Source organism: Oryzias latipes, chromosome 18 (genome assembly GCF_002234675.1).
Source record: "Oryzias latipes chromosome 18, ASM223467v1".
NCBI lineage: Eukaryota > Metazoa > Chordata > Actinopteri > Beloniformes > Adrianichthyidae > Oryzias > Oryzias latipes.
The window spans coordinates 11,375,550-11,397,485 of NC_019876.2; the positions used below are offsets into that span (position 1 = coordinate 11,375,550).

The window sequence follows — 21,936 nt, forward strand, 5'->3', positions numbered from 1 at the left end:
ATGGGAATATGAAAACAAATGGCGGGTCTATCTAAAGGCCTGCATGCACTGGCCAGAGAGATGTGATTTGGTGAGACGTGGACGCACGGTGGACAGAGAGGCGAGAAAAGACACACTCGCTACCTTAATGAGCCGTCGCTTTATGAGCTGCTGGTCAGCGGAAAGAAAGCCATGATTGATCTTAGGGAAGACCATCTGAAGCAGGTGTGTGAAGCCAAGAAGTCGGAGGTGACAGAAGGTTGAAGAAGGATGAGGTCCCAGAGGAAGAAGAAGGAGCAGGAGGAAGGCAAATGCAAAAAGAAACAGATTTTGTTAGAAAGGCGGATGTTCGTGGACGCCCCCGTCCAGCACCTTCATAGATGGGAATCCACACTTTTCTTAAAGCAAACCACTCAAAGTCTGTTTTTTTTTCATATTTTTGTTGGGAGTTGGGGCCCATAATTACCACCTCTGAGGTGCAAATGTACCACAGTGGGCCCACAGTCCCAAACCCCCCCAACCCCTAGAAAAATGTGGATTACTCTTCATCTGTGAAAGCCCTGTCATCATCATTGTGCCTGCTGCTAAGTCAGACCATGGGGGCTGCACACACTGAAACCAGCAAAGTTGACCTTGTTGAGGTTGATGAGTAACCTTCCTTATTTCCATGTATGTCAATCACAAAGCATACAATGGCTATATTTTCATTTGATAGGATATGTGGTGAACCATGGCTAGGACTGCAAAACCAAGATTCTGCCACTTGGTCTCCTTATGGAGAGATCAAAAAGAGAGTTTCTTTTTTATTTACTTAAAGACCCACTCCGATAAAAAGCACCTTTTTGGTGTTTTAAACATGTTCTTGTGTTGTCAAAATTGCCTTTTTGAAGTTTTTTTTAATCTGAATCATTGTGAATTAGGAGCAGATAAAACAATGTTGTTGGAAAAAGAGCTAATTTGTGCTATACAAAGTACGCTACGCGGTCCACTAGCTCACCTGCTTTCAGATCCATGTTCACTTCAGGTGGGGATTTAAGGAGCTGTGAGCTATCGCGTGTATATGTAAACAGAGAGCTCTCGGCACTGGGGAGGGGAAGGAGGGGGAGTTGCTCCATGCCAATAATGCCGCCCACAACTCAGAGGTGAATTTCTAATAAACTACCGCTGCTATGCAGAAACTATGTCCCAGAAATCCATATAGTTTTTTTTAAATTAATATTATTTTGACGAAAAACGGCAAAATCATAATTAAAAGACCACTAGGAACTCAATTAAAATAGTGCTGATCGGAGTGGGTCCAAGGACAAACGCCAAATCCAACCTCTAGTTGGCTATTACCAAGACTGAAAAGGTCATCTTTGGTAGAAGTAGATCAGAGTTAAACACTCGTAGTAGCAACAGGAAAAGAAATTGATCTGATAGGAGTTGGGGGTGAATACTCTGCCAACAGGGTTTAAAGAAAACCAGTTGACAGTGATTCATTAAGTCCCAGCATGTGCTGCGGAAAGGTCGGACTGAGCAGCGAGGCAGCATAACCACCAACAAACCTTGACAGTCAGGATCTGATTGCTGTGCAAAGCAGCCAGCGTAGGGAGACCAGGCAACCCCTAAAGGGACAAACAGCAGAACAAGGCACATCGCACACATGACGTTTACACACTGGCTGAACAACACAGTTGAAGGAGGAAGACGTAAAGCATCAGAGTTTGACTTTAGTTACTGTGGCGTTATTGATACCCCCCCAACCTTCATGATAGAGTCAGGGACCAGACATTTCAAATTAGTTCTGAACAAGAAAACGTTTAGATAATGAATATACTCTTAATATTTTGGTTTCAACCAAATGGTTATATTGGAAGATCAGTCGGTTTGAATTCTAATTTCTTTCTACAAACGACATTGTAAATCAGTCTGAAGAACGGAATCAAAGAGTTTACACAGTTTTCTCCTTGTCAATAGGTAACAGTGGTATACAGCTTCAATTGTTCTTTGATTTTTTGGTTTATATAAACCTCATTACAGAAATAACGATATGAATTGATTACAAAGACAGCTTCACCTTTACTTTGACCAGATCCAGGTCTACAGAATGTTAGTAAAGGGGGCACAGATATCACACATTTTCTTTTGATGTTTTTAATTGGATTTTTTTTAACTCCCCTAATACAAACTCCAACTTTACTCAAATCTTAAATGTAAAAAAAGATAACGTAAAAATGGCTAATTCACTAAATATCAATGAGATCTTATCAAATTGTGATGAACTGTCTGCATGGGAAAAAGTATGCAGCATGACTTTTTACTGAAAATTCCAATCAGGGTCTGTTTTGGAACTGTGAGCCGGAGAAATTGCCTTCATTTCTGGAGAAAAATTGCACTGGATAATTTTTGAGGCACAGTTGCTTGCGTTCCAAGGACATCTGCATCCAACAAATGAGTCTGAGTGCTGCTGCTGTAGCTGTACAGCAGTGAAGACTCTGAAAAAACAGCAGGGGCGAGAGGCAGAGCTGATAGGCTCATTATTTGGCTGCACTTGCCTCACTGAGGCTGAAGTAGTTGCAGTAGTTTCATTACTGCTTGTGCATTCTCTGCTCTCTCTCTCTCTCTCTCTTTTTTTAAAGCAAAGTTTAAAACCCGCCTGTTTCTGCAAAAGACTCCACTGTTTTCGTAAGCTAGGGGTGTCCAATTCCAGACCTCAAGAGTTGGTGACCTACACATTCTCAAACCAACCTGCCATTAAAGCTTCTTTTTGGCTTAACATGCCCGATCCAGGTGATAAGTAAGGCAAGGTTTCTGGAAAGCCAGCAGGAGGCAGACGCTTGAGGCCTGGAGTTGGAAACCCGTGATTTAATTACAGTAGTCGAAACAGTGTCAACATTGGGGCTAAAGGTCCTGTGTTAAAGGTTTAAACATGCTTCTATTTATCATAGCGAATCATATAGCAATGCTTGTATTAAAAAGGGTCCATGTAACGTTGGTTTGGGGAATTCACTGTCTTTTCTTGAGTAACAATCACTATTTTTTTATCCACTCAAACCGGAAAGTCAAGAAAATATTAAAAAAGAAAAACAGGCAAAAGCCAAACCTTAGTTGAAATTTTGTGCTAACTATGCTAGGAATTGTTAGCATACCTTGCTAACAGTTCTACAACACTTGGCTGTAGCGCATCATGTGATAAAATGACCTAAATAATAACTATATTCTGCAAAATTATTTGGCACATATAAGTAATGTTGTACACTAGCTAATTAGCATTGTTTAAGAGCTTGTGAAAAACGCATTGGTTATTGCAATGTCAGAAAATCCTTCAGCTAATTAAGCAAAGTAGTTGTAAATTATACTGGCCAGCTGTTTTAACTTTCATTTTCTGCTTATTTTTTATTAATTTTTTTCAAAAACAGCAAATTAAATTTTTTTCCCCCCCACTATATTCTATGAATCTTGAAATGAATGGAGATGTGTCTGCATAAGCTGCAAATCAAATAGTCATTTAAATGAATAATGAGTTGGATACAAAGTGTTTTGTCTTTTCACTCAATTTAAATCTACGATTTTAAATTGAGTGAAAATTTATCTAAATTTACTTGTTTGAAAATTAGACAAAATTATTTTGAAGAATGCCATAGTGTTGTAGTTTTTGTTTTGTTATATTACCGTAAATTCTGGACTACAAAGCGCACCCAATTACGAGCCGCACCCACCCATTTTCACGTGTTTCACTACTTTTAAACATACACAAGCCGCGTCGGAATAAGAGCCGCATGCCCTGTCCCAATTCACAGAATAGGTAAAGTTCATTACCATTCTGTGGGAGGAGTCGACATTGCCTCATGCTCGTGCATTTGAGTACGCCCACATCTGCCAAACCGCATGGACCTCTATTCTGTTCACAAGTTCCTCAGTTATGGTTTATTTATTTTTTTTTTATTTTTTTTTATTTTTTTTTACTTATTGACAATCTAGGTATCACACATAAAATTACAAACAGTAACCATAAAATCAACATGACATCCCTCAGTTATGATGAGGAAATTTACATCCACGATCCCCCATTTCCCATGAGTCTTAGGGGCTAAAGACGGGGCCAACGCCCGGCTCGCCACGCTGTTGTACGTGTTTAAGAATGAGCAAGTAGCAGCAGTGCGTGGAGGGGTGAAAAGGAACAGCTCTCCTTCCGCTTGTGTCGCAGCAGCATTATGGTACTAACAGGGCTGGTTAAAAAAAAAAAACACAGCAGTAAAATAAAGCCGCGCCGCGGCGCGTGCGTCAGAAGTTTCCTTCCACAACAAACACTCTTGGTCCGCGGACGCCTCTGCGCTCCGCGCTCAACCCGCGCGATCCCCTTCCTATCTTCTCCGACACATCTGGCGAGGGCGGCTCCAGGGAGGAGCAAATCGTGTCTGTGCAGAGCAATCGGACTTAATACTGTACGTTTTGTGGATGAGGGGCGGATGCGTTGTTACGTGTGGGAGCCATCAGACTGCCATCGGCCCCGCAGCTCTCTGTGAGCGAGCAGTAGCCAGGAGAACATGTCTCCAGGTCACACGGAGGCTGTGAGCTTTTCAAAGCAAAATTCCGGTCAGTCCTTAGGAACCGTTAAAACGACCACGTGGATTTGTGTTTCCAGTCGTGTCCCGACAAAATAAAGGCTGATGTTATTCCCACATGCGCTGTTCTCTCCGTCACGCAGCTGACCGGCTTTTCCAATCCCGTTGGTGATGGTGGATTTTTTTCACGCTGCTTTTAACTTGAAAGCTGCATCATATTGTAGCGGCGATCACGTGCACGTTGGGTCTAATGGCACCAAAGGATTCTGGGATGCGGCCGGGCATGCGTGTTTCTTTTTGTTGAACCATGACTGAAATGTCTAAGACCTGAAGTGACGTCCATGCTGTTTGGCTGCTTAGTTTGAAAAACAAATGACTGTTGCTTAGTGTTAGATAAAGAATAAAAACCATTAACTGAGTCCGAAAGTACGTACATGGCGGCCGCCAATTAAATCCATAAATTAGCCGCGTCACTGAATAAGCCGCAGGGCTGTGAGCGCAGGAAAAAAGTAGCGGCTTATAGTCTGGGAATTACGGTAATCAGGCTACATCAGTAATGTGCATCAAGTTCACCTGTAAAAAGTAAAATGGCTTGCCATATACAATGGAAATAAAATAAAGACGAACATCTCTCATCACAATACCAGTGTTTTTGTTCAAAAAGGATGTTTCGGTCAAAGAAAACTTTTGCATCCCACTTTCACTGCACCATGCTAAAGTGATTACATGTATTGTTTTTCTCCATCTGCATATTGGGCTCAACCTCAGATAACAAACCTGTGACTGAACCTCCAGTATAAGTTCAAAATGTCCTGTCGAAGATAAATCTTTAGGGTAAAATCCAGGATTAAATACAGTTTATCCAACCACGACTGTTTTGCCATCCCTCAGATTTTTTTTTTTAAAGATAATTCAAAAAACATGGGTCATTAGGAATATGGCTTCAAAACCAGGCTGTTTTGATTCAACTTTGCAGCTCAGTGGAGCTCTGAAATCACTTACACTGCAGACAATGGCCATACTATGTGCAGCTGGAATGGAAGAAAGCATTTCGTAAGTTATTTTCAACATGCAACATTTTAAAGAGTAAAGAAAAACAATATCTGGATTATGAACAGGGAAAGGGCACAATTATGTATGTTTCTGATGTGATAGGAAATCTGAGAAAAAGTAAATGTGTTTATTCCGCGTTTCACTTCTTTGCTGATGTCCATATGTGAAAATAACAATAACATGGTGGTTGACGGGCAATTATAATTCCTTTCAGGCTGCTTTCCTTGTCTTTTCTTCCAAAACGGATGTTAGTTATTTGGTTGGGAGTTCTATTGCTTTGTTTGTGCCTGCAGTAATGTGGTTTTATTTTCATTTCAAATAACAAACAGATATGAGGACAATCAGCAATGGACACAATGAGACGCTGGCCAAAGCCACTGTATCCTCAAATGCACCACCAACAGGAAAAAGCATCTAAACCAACTACTCGTTGGAGCATACTGAAATTTAACAATCTAGTAATGTACATTTTGGGTATAAAAAACATTTTATCAAAGAGAATTGTTCATTTTATTGCAGAATAATGTTAGGAATTCTCCATTATGTTTAAGACATCTTTGGGTTTGCTTATTTTACTAGGCCACGAGCAGTGTAAGACACATTTTCAGCAACTCTTAGTAATTATAGTGACAAATGTATGTAAAAGTTGGCCCGTTTTCCACTTGTTGCTTAATTCCCAAATTCTGTCTCAGTGATCGTATAGCTGGACTGAGTTAGTGTGATGCCACCCATAGAAAAAGGCTTACTTCCACCTACAGCAAAATTAAGTAAATTCTGTCGCCTTTTTTTGTTGTGTTTTTGCAACACAGACGTCGCCTTACGGGAACCAGACAGTAAGCATTCATTGGTCGGTTTGAGTCATCGTTTCTGTGGCAACTACTCTAGCCAATCAGGTGTGAGCTTGTTGGAAGTTCACACCCTTAACACTTGAAGATGATAACACAAAATCTGTTTAACGTTTCAAACGTTGGATGTGAGACCACATGCTTTTATTGGGACATCTGTCTGGTGAGTTTACCAAGAACATGTTAATAAAAGGCATCAGAGCAGGAATGGTTATTCTGACAAATATGATGACTGAGTTTATGGCTGTATATTTCTTAATAGTAGTCTATGGCATTTTTTGCTTCTTGTGTTCACTGTGGTTCAGTAAATCAAACCAGGGTTCACTTGCAGGTAAACATGAATCTTTGCTTTGGGTTGAGCAGGGTTGACCTGTTTGGTCCACATCAGAGTTCAGGTGAGCTTTCAGACCTACCAAGGGATAAAGATTATCCAAACTAAAGGAACTCTGGTCTACACCAAACAGACCTGAAGTCAATGCACCCAAATGGTGGGGTTTACCTGTTCTTCCATATGGCTGTAATCAACTCCACTTGCTCAGCAATTTGAAGCTTCATTTCCACCAAGGTAAACAGACTAAAGCGTCAGGCGCCACATTAGACCTTCATTTGTTAGAAGAAAAAATAACATCCTTAAACTGTTTCACTAAATCAATCTGTTAACATAATGTGCAAAGTCAATAAGCCAATGGGAAGAAAGGTAATGGGAAGGTGACCATTGTCATGGGAAAACTTGAAATTGTGTTTAAACATTCGTCTGCAATTTTGTATGTCAATTTCTACCCATTAGAGGTCTCTTCAGAGGTAAATTCGGTGTAAGTTAATGCTGTTTTGACGTGACCGCATGTTTTTTTTTTTTTTTACTAGGTATAATAATTAGTGCCTTGTTGACAATGTCCCCTCTGGTATAAATCACTCAAATGATATTAAAGGATCTTGTTAAAGAGCAGGGAACAAAATATTAACAGAAGAAAATCTATCTGAAATTGGACAGTGTTGGTTTGCAACTATCATAAAGCAAAAAAACAAAACACATTTCTGTCTGTTGTTCACAGTTAACCTTATATAACAATTCATATCATATTTGATACACACATTTATGTGACCCCCTAACTCATTAGCATGATCCAAACTTTTCTCACAAACCCATTGTATATAATTTGGCCCATGTTTTCTGCCTTGTAGATTATCATCATTCCACTAGAGGCAGTAGAAGGGCATTTCCTCCTAATTTTAAATTGGCTGCTTCCATGAAATTTTTAAAAACCCTTTTGGAGGATAAAGTTTGGATTATTTTCAAACCTTCATGGTGAGAATAACTCATCTATTGTTATTCATTTTTTAAATGACTACTTGCTGTATTAAAAGAATGCATAATTTAAAGAAAATGTATTCTTTATAATACAATTACACCATGTTAAAAATGTGTTTATCACATTTGACACATTGGGTAAATAAGGTCAGTATTTTTGGAGCTTAAACCAACATTGCTTTGAACAAAAACTTACCAAATCACCTAACATTTTATAATTGATACTACCTAAATATCATAAATAAATGACATTGTGTGCTTTGTGGATTTTAGAGTTTAAAAAACATCTTAATTCCAAAAACCTTGAATTTTCTGCCAATTAATTGATGAAGTGGGTTTTACAGGGTTAAAGGCCTCACAGAACAAATGTGTACATGAGTAGGAAATTACTTGAGAAAGTCAACCTCTGATGTTGGCTATAGATCAAAGCGAGCATGTGTGTAGTAAAACAAAAAGTGGTACTAAGAGACAACTAACTGAGTTTCACAGAAAGGCTTCCTTGTACTGACTTCAGAATCACGATAAAAATGGTGCGGCTAGCCTTGAGGAGGGCCGACAAATTTCGTCGGAAAAACACTGATGTGTGGGTGGGCAACAGCTCTGAACTGAAATCAGATCTGCCTGAGAGATGGCTCCTGTTCTACTGACAAGACAAACTGATTTGTGGAGGCATTTTTATTCTCGATTTCCAACCTTTACACCCTTAGGTCTCATAAAAATCCCTCGCAGACTTTTTCGAGCGACTTTGACTGTCATACAATGAACTCTTGATAAACACCAGCAGATACCGGTGTGTGTTTGCGAGCACACGTGTGGCCCCTCTTAATGCAGTCTACTTTAAACAAACCTGGGCTGTCTGTTTTCCAGAGTGGGCTCATTTTTTAACCATTATTCAAGAAAAGTGGGAGCCGTTGGAGCTGTTGAGCAGAGATGGACTAAGTCATTTCTGAGGCTGTCAAGCATGGAAAAGCACACACATTAGCACCATTTAGATCCTGAGCTTTTATAGAAATGTCAGACTACAGAGCTGGGAATGATTAAAGGAGTCAACACGCCATATCACACTGAAGACTGAAGTTAATCACAAGTAATTACAGAGGGAGAGCCTCATGGCTTTTGATTGTTGCTGAGATCTAGCAGAACCCTACTGCTGGTGTGAAAAAGATTTTCATACTTTTTTTTTTTTTAAAGTACACCCAATTCCGAGGTTTCCAAAGTATCACCCACATTTGTTATTCATTTTTGATGTAGAAAAAAGCAGCACTGCAATGCTTGTTGTGTTTGGCCACATTGAAAGAACACTATCCCAGGAATTTGATGCATTTGAAACCTTCTTTTTTTTTTGCCCACAATTCTGCTGGGGAAAGACAAAACACAGACACACACACAGATACACACACACACAGAGTCACATCACTCTTCCAATTGCAAAAAGTGTGAGTGAACGACATACCCGTGGGCCCTGGTCACCCTGATCCCCCTGCAGAAAAAAAGAGAGTTTGTCTTTAAATATGTAACATACTCTGATAAATGTAGGGTTCAGAATAAGACTCGCAAATTAAAACAACACAACAAAATACATAGAACCTCGAACATTCAGTGCTGTAAAAATCCCTTTGAATTCTCTGCATGACTTGGTTTGGGGAGAAAAAGAGTGAAAAGAGGAGCAGAGTGATACCTGGCGACTTAGAGGCATTGACTGTATATGAGAACTAGACCAACTGGCCTTTTTCCAGCTCCAACAAAACAAAGCATCACCATTTTAGAGCCCTGAAACCATCAGTAAGCAGTGATTGTTTAGTCTAAACTGTCATTTCTATGGCAACCAATCTTGCCAATCTGGAATGAGCTTGTTGGAAGTTCATACCCCTACCACTTGGAAGCGGATAAGGAGAATTTGTCAATCAAACGTTTCAAACATTCGACAAGAGACCACGTCCTTTTACCGAGGCATCTGAATGGTCATTTACAACCCAAATAACTTAAAGAAAATATATCATGAAAAAAAATTCAGATTATCAAGAAACTGTTAAAATAAGGTATCAGAGCAAGAATGGTTATTCTGACAAATAGGATGACTGAGTAATAGCTGTTTATTTCTCTATAGAAGTCTATGGGATGTGGAACATTAGGGGGGAGGAGTCACTCTGTCCAGTTCTTATACACATTTTTTTTCCTTTTATTTCTGATCTTCAAATATGAAATTCACTATAAGTTTGGTAAACTGTATTTAGATATATTTCTGTTCTATGTAAAGAAAAGAAAAATATCCCATTACAATCAACGTTTCATGAAATAGTTCATTTGCATTTAATCATTGCGCTATCCTAGGCACTTTATCATTGGGAGTTGGGTCATCTAGACCAGTGGTCCCCAACCACCGGGCCGCGGACCGGTACCGGGCCGCGGGAAATTTTGGCACCGGGACGCACAGAAAGAAAAAATAATTTCCATTTCATTGTTTTTTTCGCAAAAACATTTTATTTTGAAAATTGACGGATTCTCTCTGTTACATCCGTCACACTTAAAGCATGTCAAAGTCGCAACACCAAACATCACGTGATACACCCCGCTAAAATTAAACCCAAACAACCAAAATGAGCAAAAAACAACATTCTTCAGAAAGTTGCTTTGACAAGGGGAAACAGTCTAATGAAGGGACAGAAGAGGAACCTGCACCCGCTAAAAAAGGGAAATCTGCCTTTAACAGGCCGCGGCAAACGTGTCTTGCGTTGTACCGGTCCGCGGTGACAAAAAGGTTGGGGACCACTGATCTAGACCCACTAGACAGTGCTCTGAACCTCTTTTCTTCAATGATTTGTGATCTTCACTGGTGTCCATGGATTACATGAAATCTTACCACCTTTATCCACCTTTATCATGGCAGGGATAACACATCAATGTAAGGGTGGGGTCATCTAAGATAGCACAAGGGTTAAAGGTATAAGGAATGCCGGCCTGTTAGTTGGCCCTCAAACATTTTTTCTCACCAAATCTGGCCTTCTTTGCAAAAGGTTTGAACACCTCTGGTTTAGAGGTTAGGGGATAAGATGAACAAATTGTAAAGCCAGGCTAGGGTTTCTTTGCACCCCCGAGATCTTTAGTCTCCCACTTCTTGAGATTGGGTCTTTATGGATCTAAGTTGGGAAAAGAATGTTTTTACATTGGCTTTATTTAATTACTGTGGGCTTTAAACAAAAACACGCTTTAGTTTAGCAGAACAGAAGGAACACCAGATGGTAGAAAGTGAATTCTATCTAACCTTCATCTGCTCATCCTTGTTTTATGACTCTGCTCTCCTGTTTACTGGACGCCAGTTTGGACCAAAAGAAACTGGATCCGAGTTTTGTTCAAACAAATGTAATACTTTTGAAATTTCAATAAAACAGCTCTTGGAGTTTCTGGAAGTTTCCATTGGGCTGTTGTGCCATGAGGAAATTTAACAGGAGACCATTTGTAAATGGTCACATGAACGAAGGCTTTCTTCTTCCTGGGTGGGAAGACTGCATCCAGTGGTTTGTAATTTCATTTATTTGCAGATGAAGCAGTTCACCTCCGAGGCATGAGCATGAATCTAACAGCAAGATAGGCAGTTTACAGGACCATGTTGTTCCTGGCTTTCACTGAGGATATTTGATCACATTAATCTGGTTGTCTGAAAGTGAGTATTTTTTTTAAATTATATTTTCTGTTTAAAGCTGCAGTTTGTGGGGAAAAAAAAGATTTATGAACATTTTCAGCAACTAGAATCAGTTTTGTAAACACATTCTTCTTAAAAGATGATATATGTTTTTTTTTGTGTGAATTGTTTTAATGCAGCACAGTAGCTGTTAAAGTTTTCCCTTTGACCCTTTTTCACAACATGTAAATGAGAGACTTTATCATCCTTGGTGTTATTCCACAGGCATACCTTTTGTCCTGTGGTCCTTCAGGCCTGTAAAGAGGTAGTGTGGTTGCTTTGCATGCTCCGCTGCTGTTTTATGGAGGACTGCTCAGTGAGGCGTTTAAGGGTTTAGACCGGGGGCTGTGGCTTTTAACGCTCTGCGCCATCGATTTGTGAGTGGCAGAAGAATTCAAATATTCAGACGTAGCATTTGGAGGATTTTGATGCCATTTGAAGCAACAGGTGGCAAATTTGCCTTTTTATGGACAAATAAAATGTAAAAGAAATTAAAGAAAAATAAAAAAAAAATAAACTGCTTATTTGAGCAAGTAAAATTTTCCAAAGTTTGTGGTGCAAAACTTTTGGTTTATCACATAAAAAATCTAATCAAAAAGCATTTTTCCAGGATAAATTCAGCCTTTGAAATAACCATTTTTGAAAAATTTTAAGCTTATCTTTCAATTTTTTACTTTTCTATAAGTCAAGTGTTCACTTCTAAATAATGTAACACATGTACATAAAAATAATTTCTATTGTATCTTATGAACCACAAATCCAGCGTTGATCAACAAAATCGATAAGCATTCTTAATTTTGATGACATTTTCAGGGAAAAGGGATTCATTTCAGAGTCTAGATGGAGTAGAGCTGTGCAAATATTAAAAACAAATAAGGAGTACAAGAAGTTTAATGGAGTGGTTAACATTCCCACCTCTGATTACAGCTGCTGGGAGAACTGGTTTGCCTGTGAGCCGGTGTTTTTTTTAAATAATTCTCTGGCATGTGGAAGGAGTCTATGGCAGCACCCACTGTTGTCAGAATCTCTAAAAGTTTCCAATGAGAATAGTTGCTTAAGCTACAGCTAGTTGCCTTGCACAAGAAAATAGTCTAAAGGAATAGTCAAAATATCAGTGGACATAGCAACAATCTGGTCAATCTCTGTTAATGACGTATGAAAAACCAGAACGGTGACTGAAATGTTTATATCAAAGGCAATGTGCACTTACAGTGACAAAATTAGGCTTTGTGAAAGTTGAGCATTACAAATCCTTATTACTTGTTTATCACTTATTTATTTACTTGCTATTTGACATCCACATGCACATCACACACTATAAGGCGCACTCAAAACCCTTAGATTTGTTTTCCAAATAAAACAAAGCAGCTTGTAATCCGAATGCCTTAGATATAAATGAATGCATATGGTCAGGTGTTATCGTAAATATGCCAGTGTGGGTAAAGTGTGGTGGGTGTTTTGTGCTACCAGCAAGGTTGGAAGTTAGAGTAGTCCCAGTACAGTTTATTTTAGCGATAGTGGTTCGTTTTCATTTTTTTACATGTTACAAACGAGGTTGGGAGCTGTGCTACATTCACCGGCAGGCACCGGCTTTCGTTCATTGTGGGTCATGACGTCAATCTATAGGTAGCCTGTCTGTGTTTCGCCCACCTCTAAACCAACATCCAAACTTTTACAAAAATGGATGTACATATTGTGGAGCCTTACAAAAGCATTCAGCCGATCACCGCTAGCTCTGTGGAGAAAATGGGTGTTTGTGTTAGCCTGGGGGCGGAGCTGGCAGCACAGACTCTTCTTGGAAGGGGCTGTTCTCACTTATCTACGCCACAATGTGAGAACCCGCCTGTTTTTGTGGATTGGGGGAAAATGTGTGAATGGATCAAGATATCACCTTGGGGTGTTTTTTTTGAGGAATTATTAAATTAAACTTAAAAGCTCAAAAAAGTTGATTTTACATGACATAGGCCCTCTCTATGTGCATTCAATTGGCGCGCACTTTGTGCGTAGAGCCTGAAAACGACTGCGGAAATTTGTACAACGACACATGAACACAAACGTTTTCAATGCAGAAGCCCCAAACATGCATTTACATTGACTTTTCATTGAAAGTGGCCACTTGAATGCGCTTTGCAGAGTGTGGTGTACACGTAGCTGATGGTCTCTGACTCTTTTGTCTAACCTTAATGCGTTTTATAGTTCAGTGCATCGTATATATGACATACTTTCAAAAATATACCATTTAATGAGGGCACAACTTATAATCCAGTGGGGCCCTACAGTGCGGAAAATACAGTACGGTTGCTTGTTCAGCTGTCATTGCAGAACAAGCAACACTGAATCTTTCAGTTCCTCAGGACTGCTCTTTTCAAGTCAGTCCCACCAGAGCAGACTCCAGAGGGCTTGTCCATTTTTTCTCACTTTAAGCTTCAGGGTTTATGTGCCAAAGCATTTTAATGTCACAATGAATTTATTTCACATCTCCTGCTTTTCCTCCCAAATGACCCCTGACTTGTTTCTGCTAAAAAGCTGATGGGCATCACTCCACCTGCATCTGCTTCAGAGTTAATGGCAATAAATGTGTTTTTTTACAGTTCAGGCCTTTGTCTATTATAATACCAAACGTCATCATATAGTCTTACCTATCATCGTACATCAGAAACAGACTAGCATTTGGTCTTTTTTGCATAAAATTTGTCCTATTTTTAAATATTGCAGATGAATAGCTGACATCTTTTTAAGATTAAAATATAGCTAACCAGGTGTTACAACGCACAAAAAAAATGGTTTTAACGTCTCATAAAGTTTATTTTAGATCAAATATACCATAAAAATAACTCACCTTTTCACCCTTTGGACCTGGAGGACCCTATGAAAGGGGAAAAAAAGAAAGTTTTACATTTTTATAATGGATAAAAAAAGAAAAGAAAGGTTATACGGTTCATCTTAAATAATTCTAACTGGAGACGATTGTCGTGAAATATGAAAGGGATTGTAAATCAAGGTGCCACACAGAGTTAATGAAGAGGCCGCTAAATACAGCTTTAAACTAATGATCTAAGAGACGGGGATTTTGATTAAACTAGCCATGCATACTTTTAGACATCTCTCCAAGGATTTAATTAAAATTCTGTGTCACAGCCTGGCAAGCGGTACTTAATGTACTGTAGACAGCGGGGCTTATAAAAACACACAATTAAAACATAAAACAGTCCCAAATCAAGCCCACGTTTACTTAGAGGATCAAATCCAGAAATCCCTAACTAAGTATTGGCAGCACATAATAAAATGTTCCCAGAAAAGGAGGAATATTCCTTGCAGACAGCAGTTTCTGTGAGCCAGTTTGACTTCCAATATGTCAGTCAGCATGCAGCAGCTCTGGGGAGGCCTCGGAGTGAAATCAGGAGACAATGAGGTGCGCATCCATGTGGATTTCTGTTCAAAGCCTTCGCTTTTCAGCTGAAAGGTGAAGCTCGTGTTGGGGCTCTCTTCTTGCTCTGAGGTTTGACATTTGGGAGAACAACTGCTGGCTTTATGCGGGTGAAATGACAGCGAGGTAAGTTGCTGACAAGCAGCTTAGCAACCGTGTTCCTGACCGCCTGCAGAAACCGGGACACACTGCTGTGCCAACGCTTCTCTGAGTTTCCAATCAAATGCTATCCGATGGATCAATGGTTCTCAAACGGGGGGACTTGATGCCACCCCAGGTGTGTACTTTAAAATGTAATAAAAATACAGTCAAATAAAAACAGATTTCCCCAAAACATGTGAATAAATTGTTTCATTTTTAGTAGTTTGTGGACAAAAAGTCTAGAAATATACATCAGAAACAGACCAGAAATTTGCACAAGATCTGAAAATTTCTCCATAAACGTTTTGTGATAAAAACCCTTAAATATTTCTATTTGAAACTAAGCATTAAGGGATTAACAAAAAAATGTTTTACTTTAAAGAAAAAATGTAACAAAAAAACTTGTTGTAAAAATGCAACAAATCATTTTTGAAAAATGCTCAATTTTTTTAAATTTATTATTAATTTAAGGTGCCAAACAAAACAAGCCTCATTTGCTTGAATGAGTTCAGTTTTATTAAAAAACACTGGTTCACAACTGTTGTCTCAAAGCAAAAACAAATTAAAAAAACAACGTTGTGGAGTTACGAATTATTATTGCTATAATCTAATTCAGTCCAGATCATTTCATTTAATCCAGATTATGATGAATGTATACGAGTGCCCAATATAAGTGACCAATAGATTACATCAAAGGATTTTTGGTGTAATCCCATACGTGACAAGACGAATGTTGAACTTTTGTTTTGACACTCGCACAGGTCTCATCATCCTCTCCCCTTCCAACACTCAAGGTGCAAAAAAGAATTACTGTCCATAAAATGTAGCTTTCTATTTTTAGGAAGTCGAAGGCTCCTCTTCTGTCTCCTGGCTGGGCCTTTTCCCCTTGGCAAAGACGTTTGTTTTTCACTCATTTGGCTAGCTCCTGGGTTTTATTTCAGCGGTAACCTATCACGTGACAGAAAAGAGCGCCTTGGCCTGCATCAAGAGTGACATAGACGGATGGAACAGAGAATCTTTCAGATTCCGAAATAAATAAAACAGAAGTGATTTAAGTAATTTATTCTTTTTGTGCGGCCTGGTACCAAATGACCCGGGGGTTGGGGACAGCTGCTGTAGCGCATTGCTGACTGGATGACGATGTTTTAGTTTTTCCAATGCGTCTTCAACGTCTGCATACTTACCAAGGTTTTATGATTAGTACGGAGGATATCCTCTATTGCTTAACTTTTGGTTGAAATTATGCCTGCACAATATATCGCAAATTTATCGTTATCGAGATATCAAGCTGTGCAATACGCATATAGTAAAAGTCAGAGAAAACTGCGATAAATGCTAATCTTAAATGTGCTAAAACAACCTTATGGCAGCTTGAATTATTTAACATATCAAATAAATGCCTTTACATCATTGACCAATCGGATGGAGACATTTTACTTTAGATGCTCGAGGGTCATTTGGTGTATAATTAAAGGTATGTTGATACTTTTTTAAATTAAAATGTAATAGTGAAATGGAAATGATGTTTTTAGTTGTTTTGCTATTTGCTCATGTATCAGAAGTTATATCGTCTTTGCAATGTTGATCACTAATATTGCAAATCGCGAGTTTTCCTCATTTCATGCAGACCTACTTGAAATGGGCAAACGTCATCATCCGATACATCGTCGTCTTTAAAATTATAAGCTTTCTTGATGAGGAATTTTTCAAGTCAAAGACAAAGAAGCTGTCTGCCCTCCAAACTAAAACAGGGAGTTGACGCCACATAAGAGGAAGACGACAGCAGAAGGCTTTGGCCCCTCACTCGAGGAACACCTAGTGCACCTGCAGACTGAGAACCAAGTGCTTTTCTTGAAAAAACTACAAACTCTCTAAAAGAAGATTGAGCATTTCTGTTTGAAAAAAATCAAAGAAGAGAATATGAGCTCTTCTGACTATTTGCATTCAAATTTTTATTTTGTTGAGTGACTACTTGGCTTAAACAAAAATCTTTCACATTGTTGTAAAAAGGTTGAGATCTGCTAGGATCGAGGACATGAAAACACATCTGGAAGCTTATGAACACAAAATTAAAAACCTGTTCAGCTGCCACCAACACAATGAGAGCTCAACAGATACTAATCCGTAGATGGATGACATTAGCATAAGTCCTGCTTGGACGATGTTGCTTTGAGTCAATGAACGAGTGACCTACAACTGCAGGATTAAAGTACAATGTTGCACAGTCTGAGCTGAACGCTCTAGAGGCAGTCCAGCCGTTTCCTTTCAGTTTCCTGCAAACAGCTCTGACGGGGAGAGATTTGTAGCCCTGCTTTGCTGCCGGTGGACATTACTTTTGATGTGTAGCTTGCTATTTGTACCGTTTTGTTGGTGTTTTGCACCAAATAGGCTTCTTTGCGGATGTCTAGTTTGCCTAAATCGTGAACCTGCAAGATTGTGACGTACATATGTAAATTCAAACTTTAAAAAAAGAAAAATAGCCTGATATGAGCATGGGAAATGTAACTTTAACACGTCCAATAAGGCGAGCCACAGCACACTTGTAAACAGAAAATGTGTCATAATGAAAACAACGTTTCCGATTCTGGCTGCCCAGACAGAAATAAAGGCAATGTGTTGGGACATTTTTGGGATTTTATAGTGATGTATGGATAGGTTAAAAAAATAAATAAACATTTTCACCTAAAATGAAAGCTGCACAGGAGAATTGCATTGGGACAATTTAAGTGTATGAGCAGGCGGCCACTCCAGCTTTCTTCTTTTTTTTTTTTCTTTTGTACAAGCCTGCTTAATGCATTATGTTTGGCAATGAAAAGCACAGCTGGCACTCTAAGTTACAGGGCTAGATAAGTGGGCACCGAAAGCGCGGGTAAAAGAAAAGGCTGCATCCCAGTGATGTAGCCACAAAACAAATCCAGATTGTTTCATGATAAGTGCAGCAGAAAAATCTAACTTCATCAAATCCGCATTGACCTTCCATAAAACAGGGAGGGGGAAAAAAGCATTTTTATACATTTCAAGGGATATTTAAAAAATATTACAATGCTAATCGGTGGCTTTCCATCTTTTCTGTCAGATGTTGCTCCATGTGCCTGTCTGATTCACTCAAGTCCACCACTAAAGATGTGTTTTTGAAAGCAATAAATTCTTTGATAATCCAAACTTTGAAATTTCATTTATACAAATAAAAGGAGCGCAGCAGGTTTCCCTCTTCGTTTTGTTTGTCAGTGCGCGTATAAAGCATGTGGAAGTGATTTTTCTGCCCTGTGTGCGCATCTGCTAATTACACAGCCCATCATTTGCACATCACCAACAGAGACAACACCCACTGGAGCCTCTCCAAAAGGTTTAAGTGAGTTCACTGTGGGTCCTTCATAAAGACTATCAACCAGCTCCCTGGGAAACAGTATTTCACAAACTCAGGCGGTACCTCGGTGGAATTGGAGCCGATTCGTCAGTGTCTAACTGCCTCTGCTGCTTTGTAGATTCAGTCTGCCATGTCGACGATTTTCTAATTAGCATCTGTGTATTCTCGTTACATCTTTTAACCACTTCTGTTCTCGGCTTTCCTCCAGCAGGTGATCAGCGGTTCACAGGGCCAATTCTGTTTAATAAAGATGTCTTACTTTTTATCCTTAAATTGGTCATACACCCATTTAGTCCAAAGTAGAACTTAAAAGCTGATATACTTTTATTTTTGTTTTATTCATTATTTTTGGATTAAAGTACCAACTAAATTTTCTTTTTTTATCTGCACAGATTAAAATGTAGATTCTGAAAGTAACACAAAGAATTCAGGTGACAACTTCCATGCTGATTTATTTGAACAATTTACAATATAAATAATAACTTAGTTTTATTTCATAAAAAGAAGCATTATCCTTGACTTTTTTTTTCCCATTGCACCCGACATGCTGAAACAGTTTGGAATAAAACTTTGGTACCAAATAAAGGCCTGGCCGAGATCGCATATAACAGGTCTGAAGTTAATTTTCTCTGAGATTCTCTGTAAATGAAAAGATATTACCTTGAAAGGAATTTGCTATGCTACAACAGCTACAGTTACAACAAAAAGCACCACACTGCCATCTAGATTATAGGTGAAGCTTAAAAATATGAAAACTGCTAGCAAATACTTGAAGGTCCCCCCTGCTGAAAGATGGATTTTCTCTATAAAGAAGGACAGATGTGACTATGGAGGGAAATACGTATTGGAAACACATTACTCACCAATCTGTAATTATCTCTCACCTTAATGATTAGTGCCTTTTAGTTTTAATTTCCATTATCGGCTTTATTCTCTCACATTCATGTTGTGTTTTCAAAATGTTCCTTCATCTCAATAACTGTCACACAAGGTCCTCGGTGTATCCCAGTTCTTGTTTTTTGTTTAGCCAGTGTCAGGTCAGCTTCTTTAAATTGTCACAGTTTGATTTTGTCGGGTTTCAAGTGCAATCTTGTTTTCATGCCTCTTGCCTTGTGCATTTGGGTCTTCTAAACCACCTTGCAACCAAAATATAAGAGTGTAAAGCTGAGTTTTCTGATTGGTGGATGCTTAGGATATGGAGCTAATGCAATGAAAAACTTTAAGAGTTTTCAGATCTTTACATTTCTAACAATAAGATGCTGGAATAAACCCATTTAAAATAGGTTTTTGCATGTATGTTTTGTAAATCTAGCTATTGACACTTTACCGCCTTTAATAGCTGAGCTTTAGCTCTAGTGTTTACATTTTTTTGAGTAGCGTTACTCTTCAACCGTGTGTGCGATTAATGTAATTCCAGCAGATTGCGAAGCAGAAAAAGCAGCCTTGTGCTGATATGCAACACTTTACATTAGAAACGTGCTTAAGCTTAATCAGCTGATTCACGTTTATCCCATACTAGGGAGTTGCGTACATCAAAGACCGTGTTATTTAGGTGTTGCCTAGGACATCTCTAGTGTTAAAGGGTTAATGAGGATATAGCATCATGAATAAATCTCTTGAAATTTTGCATGATTACCTTGGATGTATTCTATTATCTAAAAAAAAATTGATCATTTGTTCTTTGTTTCAGCTACTCACTTCAAGGGTTATCGCAGCAAATCACACCATGGCTACATGTTTGGCTACAGCTTTACACCAAAAGTCCTTCCTCCCCCAACAATTTGCATTTACCTCGGCTCTGAAACACTAGAAAGTTCTGAGTGTTGTTGAAGAAATGTACAGCTCCTAGTGGTCCCATGCGGTATTCCGTCCAAGAACTGACCAGGCTTAACTCTACTTAGTGTAGCTTCTGAGATCAGGTTTGATAAGGTACCATAGCAGCACTAAAAAAAAGGATGTTTACAACTACTGCCATGCATGGAGAGATAGGAATCCCTAAAGTATGCATCACAATGAACACAAAACCATCCTCAAAGTTTAACTTCACAATGTGAGAGCCCCTTATACACATAAAGAGGAGCTGGTATGCCTTCAAACCCCAAATATTTGCATGAAAACCAAAGCCAGGAGAGCTCAAGATTCTAATCAGTAAACAAAATATAAACTGACCCAAAAATAATTCCACACAAGAGAGCCAAATTCAAAAGTCTACAACTTCTATTGTTCTCTGAAGTGGAAAATCAAATTTTCATGTTTATAATGGAGCTCTGAATCATGGTCAAGGTCTCCTTCTCCAGAGGTCACACAAAGATCACGGTCTCATCTCAGGGACCTTAGTGAGTTGTTTGTATGAAAAAAAAAAAGAAACCCTGCCACCTTTCAGCAAAGCCGGACAGAAATATGGAAAAGCTTTGTGGGAAAACATTAAAAGCCAAAGTAAAGAGGAGCCAACCCACAAAAGGCATAGAGAATACTGTGTTACAAATGCGACAATGTCACTGACATCATTTCAGATTAAAACGACCACATGAAACTTTCTTGTAGCCATTAAAGGAAGAAGATGATTTTATGGTCCATCCCTTCAATTATACTTCTCTGTTTTGTCTGATTTTAAGTTTGAAAGTCTTGTAATTGGATTATTTTAGTATGAATTCTTGTTTTATTTTGAAAATCCACAATTATTTATATTTGCAATCAGACCTCCAATAGGTTACACCTGGATCATTTAGCTGACTGTCCAAATTCTGCATTTTTTTTTCTTAAATCATAGTCCCATTGGTATAGGTTACAGATCAGTTTACCTTTACATTCATATTTGAATGATTAAAGTTATTTTTGTTACTAATGTAAAATACTGTCTTTTCTTTTCTTTCAAATAATAATTTTGCAAATTACTTCCACATTCTTTATTAAGCTGGTTTCATTCAACCCTCTTGAATTTATCAATGTTTGGCTAAAAAATGTTTTTTTATCACTTTACAAGTCACTCGGTACATGAACATGAAAGGGAACTCTCTTGTCTGAATTAACGTACTAAAGTATTTACATGTTTGGTGGGTTCGTGGGAGTTTTGGGATCCCAAATAATTAAATACTAATTTTACATAAATGAGGATTTGTTGGCAAAGTTTCTTTAATATTGTGGGATTATTGAAGCATGCACATCTGTAGGGAACACAGCATTTCTTCTTTGAGAGGATAGTAGATTTTGAAAATCTGTGATCAATTCGCGATGCTAACATAAAGCTTCAGTGGACTGCCAACTAGATTTGCTGTTTTGAACCACAAAAAGAGTTCTTTTGCTCTCATTATTCAATTCAATTCCATTTTATTAGTATAGCCCAAAATCACAACAACAGTCATCTCAATGGGCTTTGTTCCGGTAATTGTAAAGAAAAACTGAGCTTCCAGCTTTGAACGTAGCATTAGATTACACATTTGGGTTGAACGTAGCATTAAAACACGCATTCGGATTGAACGTAGCATTAAAACACGCATTCGGGTTGAACGTAGCACCAGAACACGCATTCGCTTTTAACGTAGCATTAGAACACGCATTCGGGTTGAACGTAGCATTAGAACACACATTC

At 38.6% G+C, this 21,936-nt stretch overlaps 1 protein-coding gene across 1 annotated transcript in view; it reads right to left on the minus strand.

Annotated features, from left to right (window-relative positions):
- The window catches only part of col25a1 (collagen type XXV alpha 1 chain), a 201,482-nt gene that overhangs the window by 63,287 nt on the left and 116,259 nt on the right, over positions 1-21,936 (minus strand). The window contains exons 5-7 of the mRNA XM_020711604.2: positions 14,252-14,278; positions 9,187-9,213; positions 124-195 (exon numbers count right to left, since the gene is read on the minus strand). Of these exons, the coding sequence (XP_020567263.1) occupies positions 124-195; positions 9,187-9,213; positions 14,252-14,278 (126 nt within the window). The remainder of the gene's footprint in view (positions 1-123; positions 196-9,186; positions 9,214-14,251; positions 14,279-21,936) is intronic.